This window comes from Neolamprologus brichardi, chromosome 9, assembly GCF_056152115.1.
Source record: "Neolamprologus brichardi isolate AB-2024 chromosome 9, ASM5615211v1, whole genome shotgun sequence".
Classification (NCBI taxonomy): Eukaryota; Metazoa; Chordata; class Actinopteri; order Cichliformes; family Cichlidae; genus Neolamprologus; species Neolamprologus brichardi.
The window spans coordinates 35,783,084-35,795,511 of record NC_142112.1 but is presented as its reverse complement, the minus strand read 5'-3'; the positions used below and the strand labels follow the sequence as shown (position 1 = coordinate 35,795,511).

At 42.3% G+C, this 12,428-nt stretch overlaps 1 protein-coding gene across 1 annotated transcript in view; it reads left to right on the top strand.

Moving 5' to 3' along the window:
* The window catches only part of LOC148101567 (uncharacterized), a 161,242-nt gene extending 149,478 nt beyond the window's left edge, over positions 1-11,764 (top strand). The window contains exons 2-4 of the mRNA XM_087846472.1: positions 6,471-6,576; positions 10,059-10,655; positions 10,976-11,764. Coding sequence (XP_087702598.1) covers positions 6,559-6,576; positions 10,059-10,655; positions 10,976-11,674 — 1,314 coding nt within the window. The 5' untranslated portion in view covers positions 6,471-6,558 and the 3' untranslated portion in view covers positions 11,675-11,764. The remainder of the gene's footprint in view (positions 1-6,470; positions 6,577-10,058; positions 10,656-10,975) is intronic.
* The last annotated feature ends 664 nt before the right edge of the window (positions 11,765-12,428 follow it).

The window sequence follows — 12,428 nt, the reverse complement described above, 5'->3', positions numbered from 1 at the left end:
TCACGCTGGCCCGACACTACCAAAACTGGCACAATGCATTTCACACCATGGACAGTAAGTGTCAAGTCATAAACGCACTTTGGGTGGGTCTGCTTCCCACCACAGCCAACCAGCACAATACGTTCGGCCGACTGCGGTCCACTCACAAGAGCTCCAGCCTCTCTTAGTGACTTCTCGGCCTCTTCACTCATAGTGCAAGCCATGGACCCGGAATCCATCATGCCCCTCAAGTTAACCTTGTCATTCACTGCAACTTGGGTGTAGAACAATTCACTAAATGTAGGCACTACTGCTGGTCCCTGAACCACGACACGGTATCCCTCTGGCATTGTTGAACAGGTGTTGACATAAAGAAATTCAAGATCCGATTCATCATGATTGAGGGTATTAGGTTCATCCCCCACACTGCCCCTCTCCAAGTGTGGGTGATTCAGTTTTCCGAAGGCCAATTCTGCCTCGCGACAGCTCCAGCCTCCCGTCCCTCATGGCGACTGTGACAGTCCTTTTTCCAATGACCAGGAGCAAAGCATGCAAGACAGAGATTCTCTCTCCTGCAGTGCATGTGAGTGGAATGACCAGTGTTGCCACAGACCTGACAACTCTTCTTAAGAAAGGGCCCGCGGGTAAAACGCTGCGAAGGTGCAGATGCAGGGGCTGCAGTCTGCACATTCTGACATGCAATCACGCGATCCAAGAGGCTGATCAGAGCGCGCATGCCAGTCACATCAAAAGCTTGGGTGTTAGTCGAACCAAGCTCGCAACCAGCTGACTGCTGACTAGACTGAGTGGTCACAGGGTATGTTGGTGACTGTTGGAACTGAGGAGTAGGCGTAGGCACCAGACAAGAAGACACTGCTGTCCCAGAAGGACAGGTTGTCGAAACATCAGCTAGAACAGGAGTGAAGCAAGCTGCTGTGGGCGAAAGCTGACAAGCGAGGTTTGAGGCTGGTGCTGTAGGCTGAGACTGCAAGGCGACACTGGCCTGCACAGGCTGTGATGCCACCGCTTCTTGAGGCACAATAGAGCAGTTGTGGCTAACCTCTTTCCTCTGCAAGGTGTGGAAACTGCCCTGACTGCGTGCCCTGAGTTCACGCTGGAAGCTATCAATGCGTTCTTGAACCTCAGTGGTTGTCCACTCCTCAGCTGCTTTGATGCTGAGCCTGTTCAAGAGGATGGGGTCAGGGCAATATTTGATGAACATCATCGAGACCTCACGCCCCGGATCCTCAACATTACGCCCCTGTCTACGCAAGCACTCGTCAGCAACGTCAATAGCATTGTTTAGCCTTATCCAATATTCCATCACTCCCTCATGTTGTAATGGTTTGGTGTTATAAAAGTCAGCCATAGGCATAGAAGAGTAAGTCAATACACTAAAGTGCTGTTTCAGAATGTCGAATATCAATTCAGGAACCTGGACATGGTCAATTGAGGGGTTGTGACGTAGGGTGACCCTCACTACATCCTTAGCCTTCCCCATCAACCTAGCCAATATGTCACGTGATCGCTGATCTGTTGGTGTGTTGCGTTTTACAAAGTACATATCCATCATTTCAACCCATTCATGAATGGAGAATTTATCACTGCCGTCACCCCTGAAAACTGGTGGCTCCTTGACGTCTGATTGCAAGACAAGTTTCACCCCAGACAAATTTAGCTCAGGGGGTCCCTGCTCAGCCTTAGAGGTTTCAGTAGGCATACTGGTCCCCTTATCACCTTGCAGCTGGGCTACAATGGACTGACCAATCTGATTGGCCAAATCTGAGATGAGTGTACTCAACTCAGCATTGGCAGCTGTCTGCGGGGTCTGAATGTCACAGGGGGGAACCTGGAGACGAGTGGAACAAAACTTGGGAGCAAATGACACACCAACTTTAGGTGTCTGAACCCCATCCCCAAGAAACCACCCTCGCCCCAAACCAACATTAGAGGAAACCTCCCCATCAGAAACACCAGTTGCCTCTGAACCAGATGCTGACTCCATAATGATGAATAAAGCACAATAACAAGAAACAAGATCCAAAATAGTGCAACTGTACAAAAGCAAACACAGTATTCGTAACTAACACTTAATGTTATTCAGGATGAGAATCGAGCAGATTAAATGTCCAAGCTCATTCAAAAAGTCCCACACAAGTTAGGAAAAGCAACCAACTTGGAACAAAGGCAATTGCAAAGAGCTCCCCACGGTGATCGAGATGACGTCGATCCATGATGAATCCAAAGGGTCACGGCACCAATGTAACCCGTTTATGTGTTACACCCGTCTTTGCGTTGTGTTCTGGCGTGAAAGTAAGAGGCAGGAGACAGTACTGGGTCTTTGGCTCTTTACTGCACATCTGCAACACAGAAATAAGGGTCTGTTCTGTGTGTGTCACGCGACTGCCAGTACACCTCTCCTCCGGCCATGCTGAAAGGAGCTGTGCCCGCAGCTTCATTAACACTACAATATAATAAATCAAATACAACAAATTGTTTTAAAACATTAACTTAAGCTCTCAAAAATAAAAAGCACAAAATAAATAATATGTCACTGAAAAATCACTAAAAACAACTTATAAGAACAATAAACAAAATAATTCAAAAACAAATAAACAGTCAGATAAATACAATTCAATCACCAGGACCCAATATTCTAGTGCTTATAGTTCAAATATTATACTTCAGTACAATTATATTAATAACCGCCATCTAACAGGCAATACAACACTGTACTTATAAAAACAATGAATGAAAGACTGCATCTCCAAAACATAAGAACATCTCCATACCTGCAACACAGAAATAAGGGTCTGTTCTGTGTGTGTCACGCGACTGCCAGTACACCTCTCCTGACGAAGGAAAAAAAAAGTGCACGCTGTTAAAAAAACGGCAGCGAATACGCTCACAAGCCGCTAGCGATCAGGCTAACTTAGCATGCTAGCATTTCAGTTGCGTTCTTGGCTGAAACTCATCAAAAACGTATATTAGCGAACTCCGCCCTCCACAAAACTTATCCCGAATGAGTCTCTTAATGACAAACAAAAACGCGGCGGTTCGGCTGTATTCACATTGCAGCTTGGGCTCTGAACAAACTTTAATTAGCAGAGAGCAACGTGGCAGTGACTTACCTCCGGCCATGCTGAAAGGAGCTGTGACCGGGCACACATGCACGCGCCTACGTCACCACGCAGCGCACACACACACAGGAACGCACACAGACTCAGATCACACAGGTAGGAGATTGAGATGCAAAATTACATATTTAACTTAAAAAAAAGAAGTGTTTTGGGTGAAATTCAAAAGTATTTAACACATATGTTACATACAGACATTTTTGAAGAAAACAGATGTAAACAAAGCTAGCAAAAACAAAGCAGGTAACAGCTGATGGCAAGCGGCACACACAGGTGCCATCAAATATCTATCCCTAAATCCACCTACAATCTGGACACCACAGGTTCTGTACAGCACGAGGGTTAATAAACCGTACCCATATCAATATGATGTGTAAATTGATTTATTCTTGCACCTCCATGCCACAGTGGCTGGATTCTTCACCCCAGTGAAGAGGTGATTGTTATTGCCTGATTTTAATAAATTGAGCCATTTGCTCTTTGGTACCAAAGCATATCACAAAAAGGTTAATTCTAAAAATCAAAATCAGCTGTATGTTAGCGAAAATACATGAAAAATCACAGGACCCACCATACAAGCTAGTTTACGAGCAGTTTTTACAAAGATTATATAAATTTTTTAAAAACCATATGCAAATACCCAAAGCCTAACAACACAACCACTACAAAAATTAAACTTTTATACGACCAGATTTTCATATACTTCCTGTGCATCCTAGCTGTTCCTAGGACTGCGCTCCGATCTCCAATGTTGTTCCTGGGATCTGCTTGAGCCAAATCTACTGATGCCACAGTAGATTTCACATTACACGAAAAGAAGAACAGGAATGGGGGATTTAATTTAAACTTACATACAGTACAGACTTACAATGATCAGTATTATAATTATGTACAAATATATACAGATGCATCAAAGAATACAGCCAGTCAAACCGGGGTAGCATTTGTTGTCCCTGAAAAGGATCAATGGTGGACCGTCAGTACACACTGGAGAAATGCTTCCAGTACTGTCAGCTGTTCAGTGGGTAGAAGACATGTGACCGTTACAATCAGACATTTGTTCAGACTGAAGCTCTTCATTGGACAGTTTACAGTGTAGCTGCTCAGAAAGTAGAGCAGATGTACTAACAGAGGTTCAGCAAACATTTAACAAAATACACACGATGGGACTTATAGTTGGCTTTTTATGGATTCCAGCTCACTATGGAGTCAGAGGAAATGAAACGACAGATTTGTGAAGAAATCCACAAAACATGGGTTAACTGACCTGGCTATTAACTTCTGTCAGACAGAGATAACGAGTATAATAAGGCAAGAAATAAAGGAAACATGACAAAAACAGTGGGAGGAAGAACGGAGGGGACGATGGTTGTATAAAAATTTAAGGAGGGTAGGAGAAATGAGAAGCACAGGAAGGAGTAGGAGAGAGGAGGTGGTCATATCTGGAATAAGATTTGGACATACTGATTTGAACACTACTATTGGTGACTGTAAAACCTTTGAGTCGCCGAGAAGCTGAATAGGGGGATAATGTTGACGCGCCCCAAAACGTAAGTTTACTGCAAAAGGGTTCAAGAAGTGAAAGTTGTCAGGACTTATTCCAGTTTTTAAAACAGAGTATACATTTAGGGAGGATTTGGGTGTCGACGTTTCACTCCACACCAGTTGGTGGCGGTAATGCTCCATTTTGGTGTTTGACAACCGCCAATAAACAATAGAAAGAAGAAGAAGTCTGTTCCGGGATCACATGCTGGACACAGTTTACGCAACGTTTGGATCGATATCTGCATCGATCTGCCCACCCTTGTCTCCTGGATCGTAGCTGAGATCAGCGTGAACCACGTGGGTCTCTGCTCCCTGATCTGTTTCCTGTGTTTGGAAAGAGTTCCAGCTTCATCACGGAGTTTCTCTCGGTTTGTGGGCTCATCTAAAGGTAAGCACCGAGCTAACTTTACTGTGAGTTCAGTTCATGTTGAGTTTAGCTCCTGAATGAGGTCTTCTGCTGCTCTCCTCGGTGTCTGTTCACAGTTTATTGTGAACACGTTGAGAGAAGAGTGAGAGAGTGTTTGGAGAAAAACACCAACTAATCATTAGCTCAGCATGCTGGGAGAAGTTGGAGCAGAAAAGTATTTTCATTGTCCCTGCAGCTGTTTTTCTGCATGCACCAAACCTCTACAGCCTCATTTCTATTTGAAGTGATAACAGGAAATGGATGAGAGCGATCTGCTGCAGTATCAGGGTCACAATAAACTTTATTGTCCAGCTGCTGTGGATGAACACATGAGAGGAAGTGAACTCCTACAAAGTCTCATTTTAATGAGTGTGGCTGCTGTAAAGTGATGCACAGGAAGATGTTAACAAAAAGTAATGAAACAGAGATGAAAGTAAACAGTGTTCATATTTGAAAGCACAGAGAATAAAAATATATTGTGGTGGTTAATGTGCAGCTCTTGGTGATTTGGTAGAATCATGTTTTTAATCATGTTGTGGATTGAATGTTGGGTTTTATTTCATTTTATCTACAGAAGTTTTTCCCACCTGTGATCGTTCAGATTGAGTTGTTGGGTTGACTTGAATCATGTGAAGGTTTAAAGCTGCACTTCCCCCCAAAAAAATAAAGTATAATATTGAAGAATGTAATAATGTCTTCCTGTGTCAAACACAGCTGCAGTCAAAGCAGGAAGGAAAGCACTGAAACCACTGATCAAAGCTCATTAATCAATGGCCATGATTACCGTTCACAGTGAGTGAGTCGCTGCAATTACAGCATTTGATCAATGAGCTTTAATCACTGGTTGTTGGGGAATGGTGGAGGTGGTGGAACTGGGGGGCTAAAGGTGTGGAAAGTGTGGGGTGGGGGAGTAACAGGTCTGTCCCTGTTTGTGGAAACCACAGGAGGAGCTGTTCAGGCTGTTGCTGGGTGTGAATTGTTGATGGAGTCTTTAAACTTGTAGTTGCTGTTTTCCAGACTGAAGCAGAGTCGTTAGCTGAAAACTGGTTTTAGAGGTTCATTCAGGACACCTTCTCAGGCTCTTACAGCCTTACCTGTATCATAACAAAGTGTATAAACCCCAATCCACCTTTAACATGGTCCTTCTCCCAAACCTTCAAATAGGACTTTCTGGCCCTGTCATAGTAAAGGGCTGCTTAGAATATTAGAGCCAATGTCACAAAGTTCCTCCTGAAGTATAAGTGAGTGAGAGAGTTTCCTCACTTTGCAGCACAACACGTCTCACAAGATTTCTACAACCAACCAGAGTGAAATTTGTAGTTTGTGTTGTCAGATGAACATATGAGACACTTTGACTCTTCAGTGCAGTGTGGAGCCTAACAAAGATCTGTTTTGTGTCCCAGCTGATCAGCAGGAGGAGAAGAGTCTGACGGAGCAGCAGAGGAACATTTTCAGCCATCTGGACTCAGCTGAGTCACTGCAGAGGAAACAATGAGCTCAACACAGAAGGTGAGGAAAATATCACAGTTTCACCAAATAATCAGTCATGTCTAAAACTCTCATACTCCCAACCTGTTATATGACTGTGTTGTATATTATTATATATACAATCACTTCACTAAATAATCTGCCTCAGATTGTTTTGCAGCATCTTTCAGTTTATGAAAAAACATAATGTCACATGTACAGACTCAATGTCTGATTTCCACACATGAGGACTTACATGTAAGCTTTAATCTCCAGTTGATCGAATCCCACTGAGCAGTCCTTCCCTTTAAATCTAACCTCTCTTCTTCCTCTCCTGTCCTGTGTGTCTTATCTTTCTCCATCTCTGAGTGAAGTTAGCTCTCTTTCCTTTCTCTCCCTGTGATGTACAGCAGCTGGACCTTTATTGCAGCGGTCCCCAACCTATTTTGCGCCACGGACCGGTTTGTGCCCGACAATATATTCACGGACCGACCTTTAAGGTGTCGTGGATAAATACAACAAAATAAAACTAGTACCGGTACTGAAAAAAAAAGAAGATTTTTTCATAACACACATGAAAAGACCCAGGAAAACCGAGTTAACGAAAAAAGACGATTACAAAATAACAAACAAAATAACGCTAAAAACCGATAAGAACCCTGAAAACCATACATTTCACACCCGAGTCTCACTCTTGCGGCCCAGTACCAAATAACTCACGTACCGGTCCGTGGCCCGGGGGTTGGGGACCGCTGCTTTAGCGAGTAACACACTGTGAGACAAAACTGCACATAAACAGTTTGTTTGTTTGCTGATGTTTTTTGAGCTGATAGAAATGCTGCATTTGAAATTACCTGCCACTTAAAAAATATTAATCAATTTATGCTCGCTCGTCTTCTGCATGGATAGCTAGATGCTGAAGTATTGTTACTGCAACTTGTCCAAGGAGCTTGCAAAGAAAAGCGTCTGGACTTCTTTAAGTTACTTGAAGACGTTTCACCTCTCATCCGAGAAGCTTCTTCAGTTCTAAGGTCAAATGGTGGAGAGTCCCAGATTTAAACCTAGTGGGAGTGTCCCCCCACAGAGGGACAAAAGGACCCCCTGATGATCCTCTAATCGCCTGAGCCAAGGTGTGAAACTGGGTGTGGGTTCCAACCAGCCAGGGTTTCGGGTGAGCTCTTTGTGAAACCTGGCCCCACCTTATCATGCGAATTCCTGAGGTCAGATGGCCCAGGATGTGAGTGGGTGTTAAGGCGTCTGGGGAGGGAACTCAAAACTAGATTATAGATGGCAGACAGTTGGTGTCGTAAATCACCGCCTCTGTTCAAAGATGGTCGCTCACAGTGGACATAGATGGCTTCTTTCAGTCCTTTTTCAAACCATCTGTCCTCTCTGTCCAAAATGTGAACATTGGCATCCTCAAAAGAGTGACCTTTGACCTTTAGATGCAGATGGACTGCTGAGTCTTGTCCTGTGGAGGTGGCTCTTCTATGTTGTGCCATGCGCTTGTGAAGTGGCTGTTTGGTCTCTCCAATGTAGAGGTCTGGGCATTCCTCGCTGCACTGTACAGCATACACCACATTGTTGAGTCTGTGTTTTGGAGTTTTGTCTTTCGGGTGAACCAGTTTTTTTCTGAGCGTGTTGATGGGTCTGAAATACACCGGGATGTCATGCTTGGAGAAAACTCTCCTGCAACTTATGAGCACCTGCAGTCGTTGAGTTGCTGTGCAAAAACAAAAAGAAGAAAAACATCGGCTTACTCATAGTTTTGCCTCTTTCATCTCTTTTTGTATTTCACACCCTGGTGATTAGTACATGATCAGGATTGCCTTTTATGTGTTACTGTTTAGGTTCATATTGGTTTGATGTTTGATGCCCGCAATGATGAAATAACTCTCCTCAAATTCCTCAGACCAAAAGTAACGCATCTGTTTTTTAAATGTAAGGAGTAAAAGTAAAAACCCTCAGGTTACAAACAGATATTTTCCTTCATTGAACCAAGCCAGTAACTGTTACATTGAGTTTATTATCATTGAAGAAATTAGAAATTTATGGAAATATATAAAAGGAAACATAAAGAATAAATGAATCCACAGTAACCCTGTGATGAATATGATTAAACACTTTAATTGTTTGACAGCACTCATATATATTATATATTAATGTATACTTACATATTAGTAAATAGGCTTTTTAAAAAGTTGTATTTCACAGGAGAGAACCTGTGTTAAATGATTGAAGCAAACACAAAGCAAATATTCTTTGTGTTTATTCTTTATTTATTTCATTATATTGCATGAATGTCTGTTACATGCTTAAATATAAAGTTCAAAAAGTGTAATTGCATTCTGGCATATTGATCAATTGATTGCGATTAAATGCAGAAAATTGAGCGATTTATTAGTTTATTTATGAGGTTATTTATTTTAATCTATTGATAGCACTACTTTAAATGTATCAATAAAAGAGCTGCAGCTTTCACTGACAGCACATCATGTGGTACTTTAACCTTTTGTACTGTTTTCATCAATTAATTTTGCAGTTAACATGTGAACATGTTGGATGATCTGTCTGCTGTCACTGGGTGGTGCTGAGGTCTGAATCTGAGGGCAGCTCCTGGAATCACAAAGAGAACAGAATCATCACAAACTGAAAAATAAAGCTTATCCCTCAAATCTGAAATAAAGCTGATCCTCTCTGTCCTCACACACTCGGGATCTGAAGTTCTTCTCTTACATATCTTCCTTTCTACAGCTCTGCTGCCAGCTGACATATAAGCTGTTTATTAGATAAGGACAAAGCCTTCTATACTAACAGATTTTGCAATATGTTTACCTTTGAGTTGTTGGTGCTATATAAATTGATAAAGATGAGATGATGGAGCAGGTTTCAGTCCTTGTTCAGTCTGCTGCTGCATTGTGGTCACCAATAAACGCAGGTATTATAACTGATGTTTCAGCGGTTGCCTGCGTACCAGACAAGAAATATTAAAGCTTCAAATTATTTCTCTCAGAGCATGTAAGCTGTACAGAGTAATGTCCATGTAACTGTCAACAATAACTTATTAAGAATCATCCAGACTGTTTCTTTTAACCAGAATATTTGAAACAAACTTTATTTTAACGTAAGCTACCAAACAAACAGCTGTAGTTGGTTTCAGTGCATAAATATTGGGCTTTACTATTTTAATCTATAGTTAATGATCGAAAAATTATCTGATCCCACTCCTGTCTAACATGGAGGAGGCGGGGCTTATGATCTATACCAGAGCCAGACACCAGTGCACAATACAGACGATGTTTTCTACAGTCATTGGTTTGAACAGTCATTAATTATTTTTAACACCAGGTTGGATGTAATGTGTTAGAACTACCAGCAGGTGGGGATAAGAGACCTTTAAGGTGTTTGGCGCCACACTCCACCTTCAGGTTCAAAACTAGTGTTAATGGAGGAAGTTTGAAGGTTGAGTTTGTTCCACGACTGCATTTCACTCACTGCCTCTGTTTGTATCTCTGTCACTGCAGGACCAACATGGAGCGAGAAGTCAGCGCTCTCAGGAGGCCGACAAACCTCACAGAAGAAAGAGAGAGAACAAATACAGCTGTGATGAATGTGGAAAAGAGTTTACTGTGAAGCCTTCACTAAAACTTCATCAGGTCATCCACACTGGAGAGAAACCGTTCAGCTGTGACTTGTGTGGAAAGTCTTTTTCCAGGAAGGATGCTCTAAAAGAACACCAACTCATCCACAGTGGAGTTAAAGCATACAGCTGTGATCAGTGTGGCAGAGCTTTTACTCACAGTAGCAGCTTACAGAGGCATCTAGTTACCCACTCTGGAATTAAGGCATACAGCTGTGAGATTTGTGGAAAAACTTTCAGCCATATACGGAATCGAAATACACACCTACGCATTCACACTGGACATGATGTGTACTGCTGCGATCAGTGTGGCAGACAGTGTACAACCAACGCGCATTTACAACAACACATGTTTACCCACACTGAGGAGAGACCTTATAAATGTGACCTGTGTGAAAAGAGTTTTAAAGATCCACATCACCTGAGAAACCACCAACAGATCCACACCAGAAAGAGAGTCTACAAGTGCAGTTACTGTGAGGTATGTATTTATATTGTTATCTTGTCATTTTAGCCTGACTGTTTGGAACAACTCTGCTCATTAAATTGTGTTAGCATGTTAGCAATTCTACTGCATGGAAAAGCAGCTCTGAGTGATTATTCAGATTTTCATGTCAGTTATGATTTTAGTATTACTGTAGTATTATGGTGGTAGTATTGTAGTTATTGCAGCCCAGTAAACTGAGTGCGTTAAACAGTAAAATGTAATTGGACGTCTGCAGAGATGCTCTTTATTTCAGGCGACGTTCAGGATAAAAGTGTTGAAGGACTTACTTTCACTGTCTTTGTGTCTTTGTTTAGAAGCAGAACGACACAGATGGATCCAGTTCTCAACCCTGTCATCACTGTGGTGGTGGGAAAGACTTTCGTTGTGACCTCTGTGGAAAAACTTTCAGTCACCAATACACCTTAAAAGTTCATCAACGTAGACACACTGGAGACAAACTGAAATACTGCAAAGAATGTGGGAGAAGCTTCACCACATCAAGTGGATTAAAACAACATGAACTCATTCACAGTGGGGTTAAAAAGCACCGCTGTGATCAGTGTGAGTCAATCTTCACCACTGTAAGTCACCTTAAAACACACAAACGAGTCCACACAGGAGAGAAACCATACAAGTGCAGACATTGTGACAAAAGCTTCTCACAATCAAGTAGTTGTAACATTCATGAACATACACACATGGAAGGAAACTACAACTGTGACCAGTGTGACAAGAGCTTCAGTAATCTCAGTTCATACTCCAAACACAAACAATCCCACGTTACTAATAAACAGTTTCACTGTTACCAATGTGCCAAAACATTCACCTCATTGTCTGCTCTGTGCAAACATCAGCGTGATCACTCAGGGCTGAAATCACTCCCATCACTGGATCACAGTGAATCTGAAGACACAGAACGATACTCTGGTTTCTGTGTCAGACTCAAAAAGCTTGAGATCAGGCTCCACAGAGTTCAGATAGAATCAAGCTGCCCTAAAAACACATCAACATAGACGCACTGGAGACAAACTGAAATACTGCAAAGAATGTGGGAGAAGCTTCACCACATCAAGTAGATTAAAACGCCATGAACTGATTCACAGTGGGGTTAAAAAGCACCTCTGTGATCAGTGTGGGTCATCTTTCATCACTGCAGTCACCCTTAAAAGACACAAACGTGTCCACACAGGAGAGAAACCATACAAGTGCAGACACTGTGAAAAAAGCTTCTCACATTCAGGTAGTCGTAACAAGCATGAACGTGCACACATGGAAGGAAACTACAGCTGTGACAAGAGCTTCAGGAATCTCAGTTCATACTCTGAACACAAACGATCCCACGTTACTAATAAACTGTTTCACTGTTACCAATGTGCCAAAACATTCACCTCATTGTCTGCTCTGTGCAAACATCAGCGTGATCACTCAGGGCTGAAATCGCTCCCATCAAAGTGAATCTGAAGAGACAGAAAGATCCTTTTCTGGTTTGAGGGTTAAACTTAACGTCAATGCTGACATCACGATTATGTGCTTTAAAATTTTTACACAATTAATCCGTTCTGGATTGCAGAATGACTCAAAATCCCTGAAATGTCTCTGTCAATGCATTTTGGACAGTTTGTCCAAAGTTCGTGCATTCTGCGCTCCAGATGGGTTAAAAATTGTAATTGTGTCAATCTTGATGACAGCGTTAACGTTGACAGCATATATGTAAAAACTGAGTGTGAGGGGCCTCGATGCGCCTGTTTGCTGCTGTGCTGAAGTCTC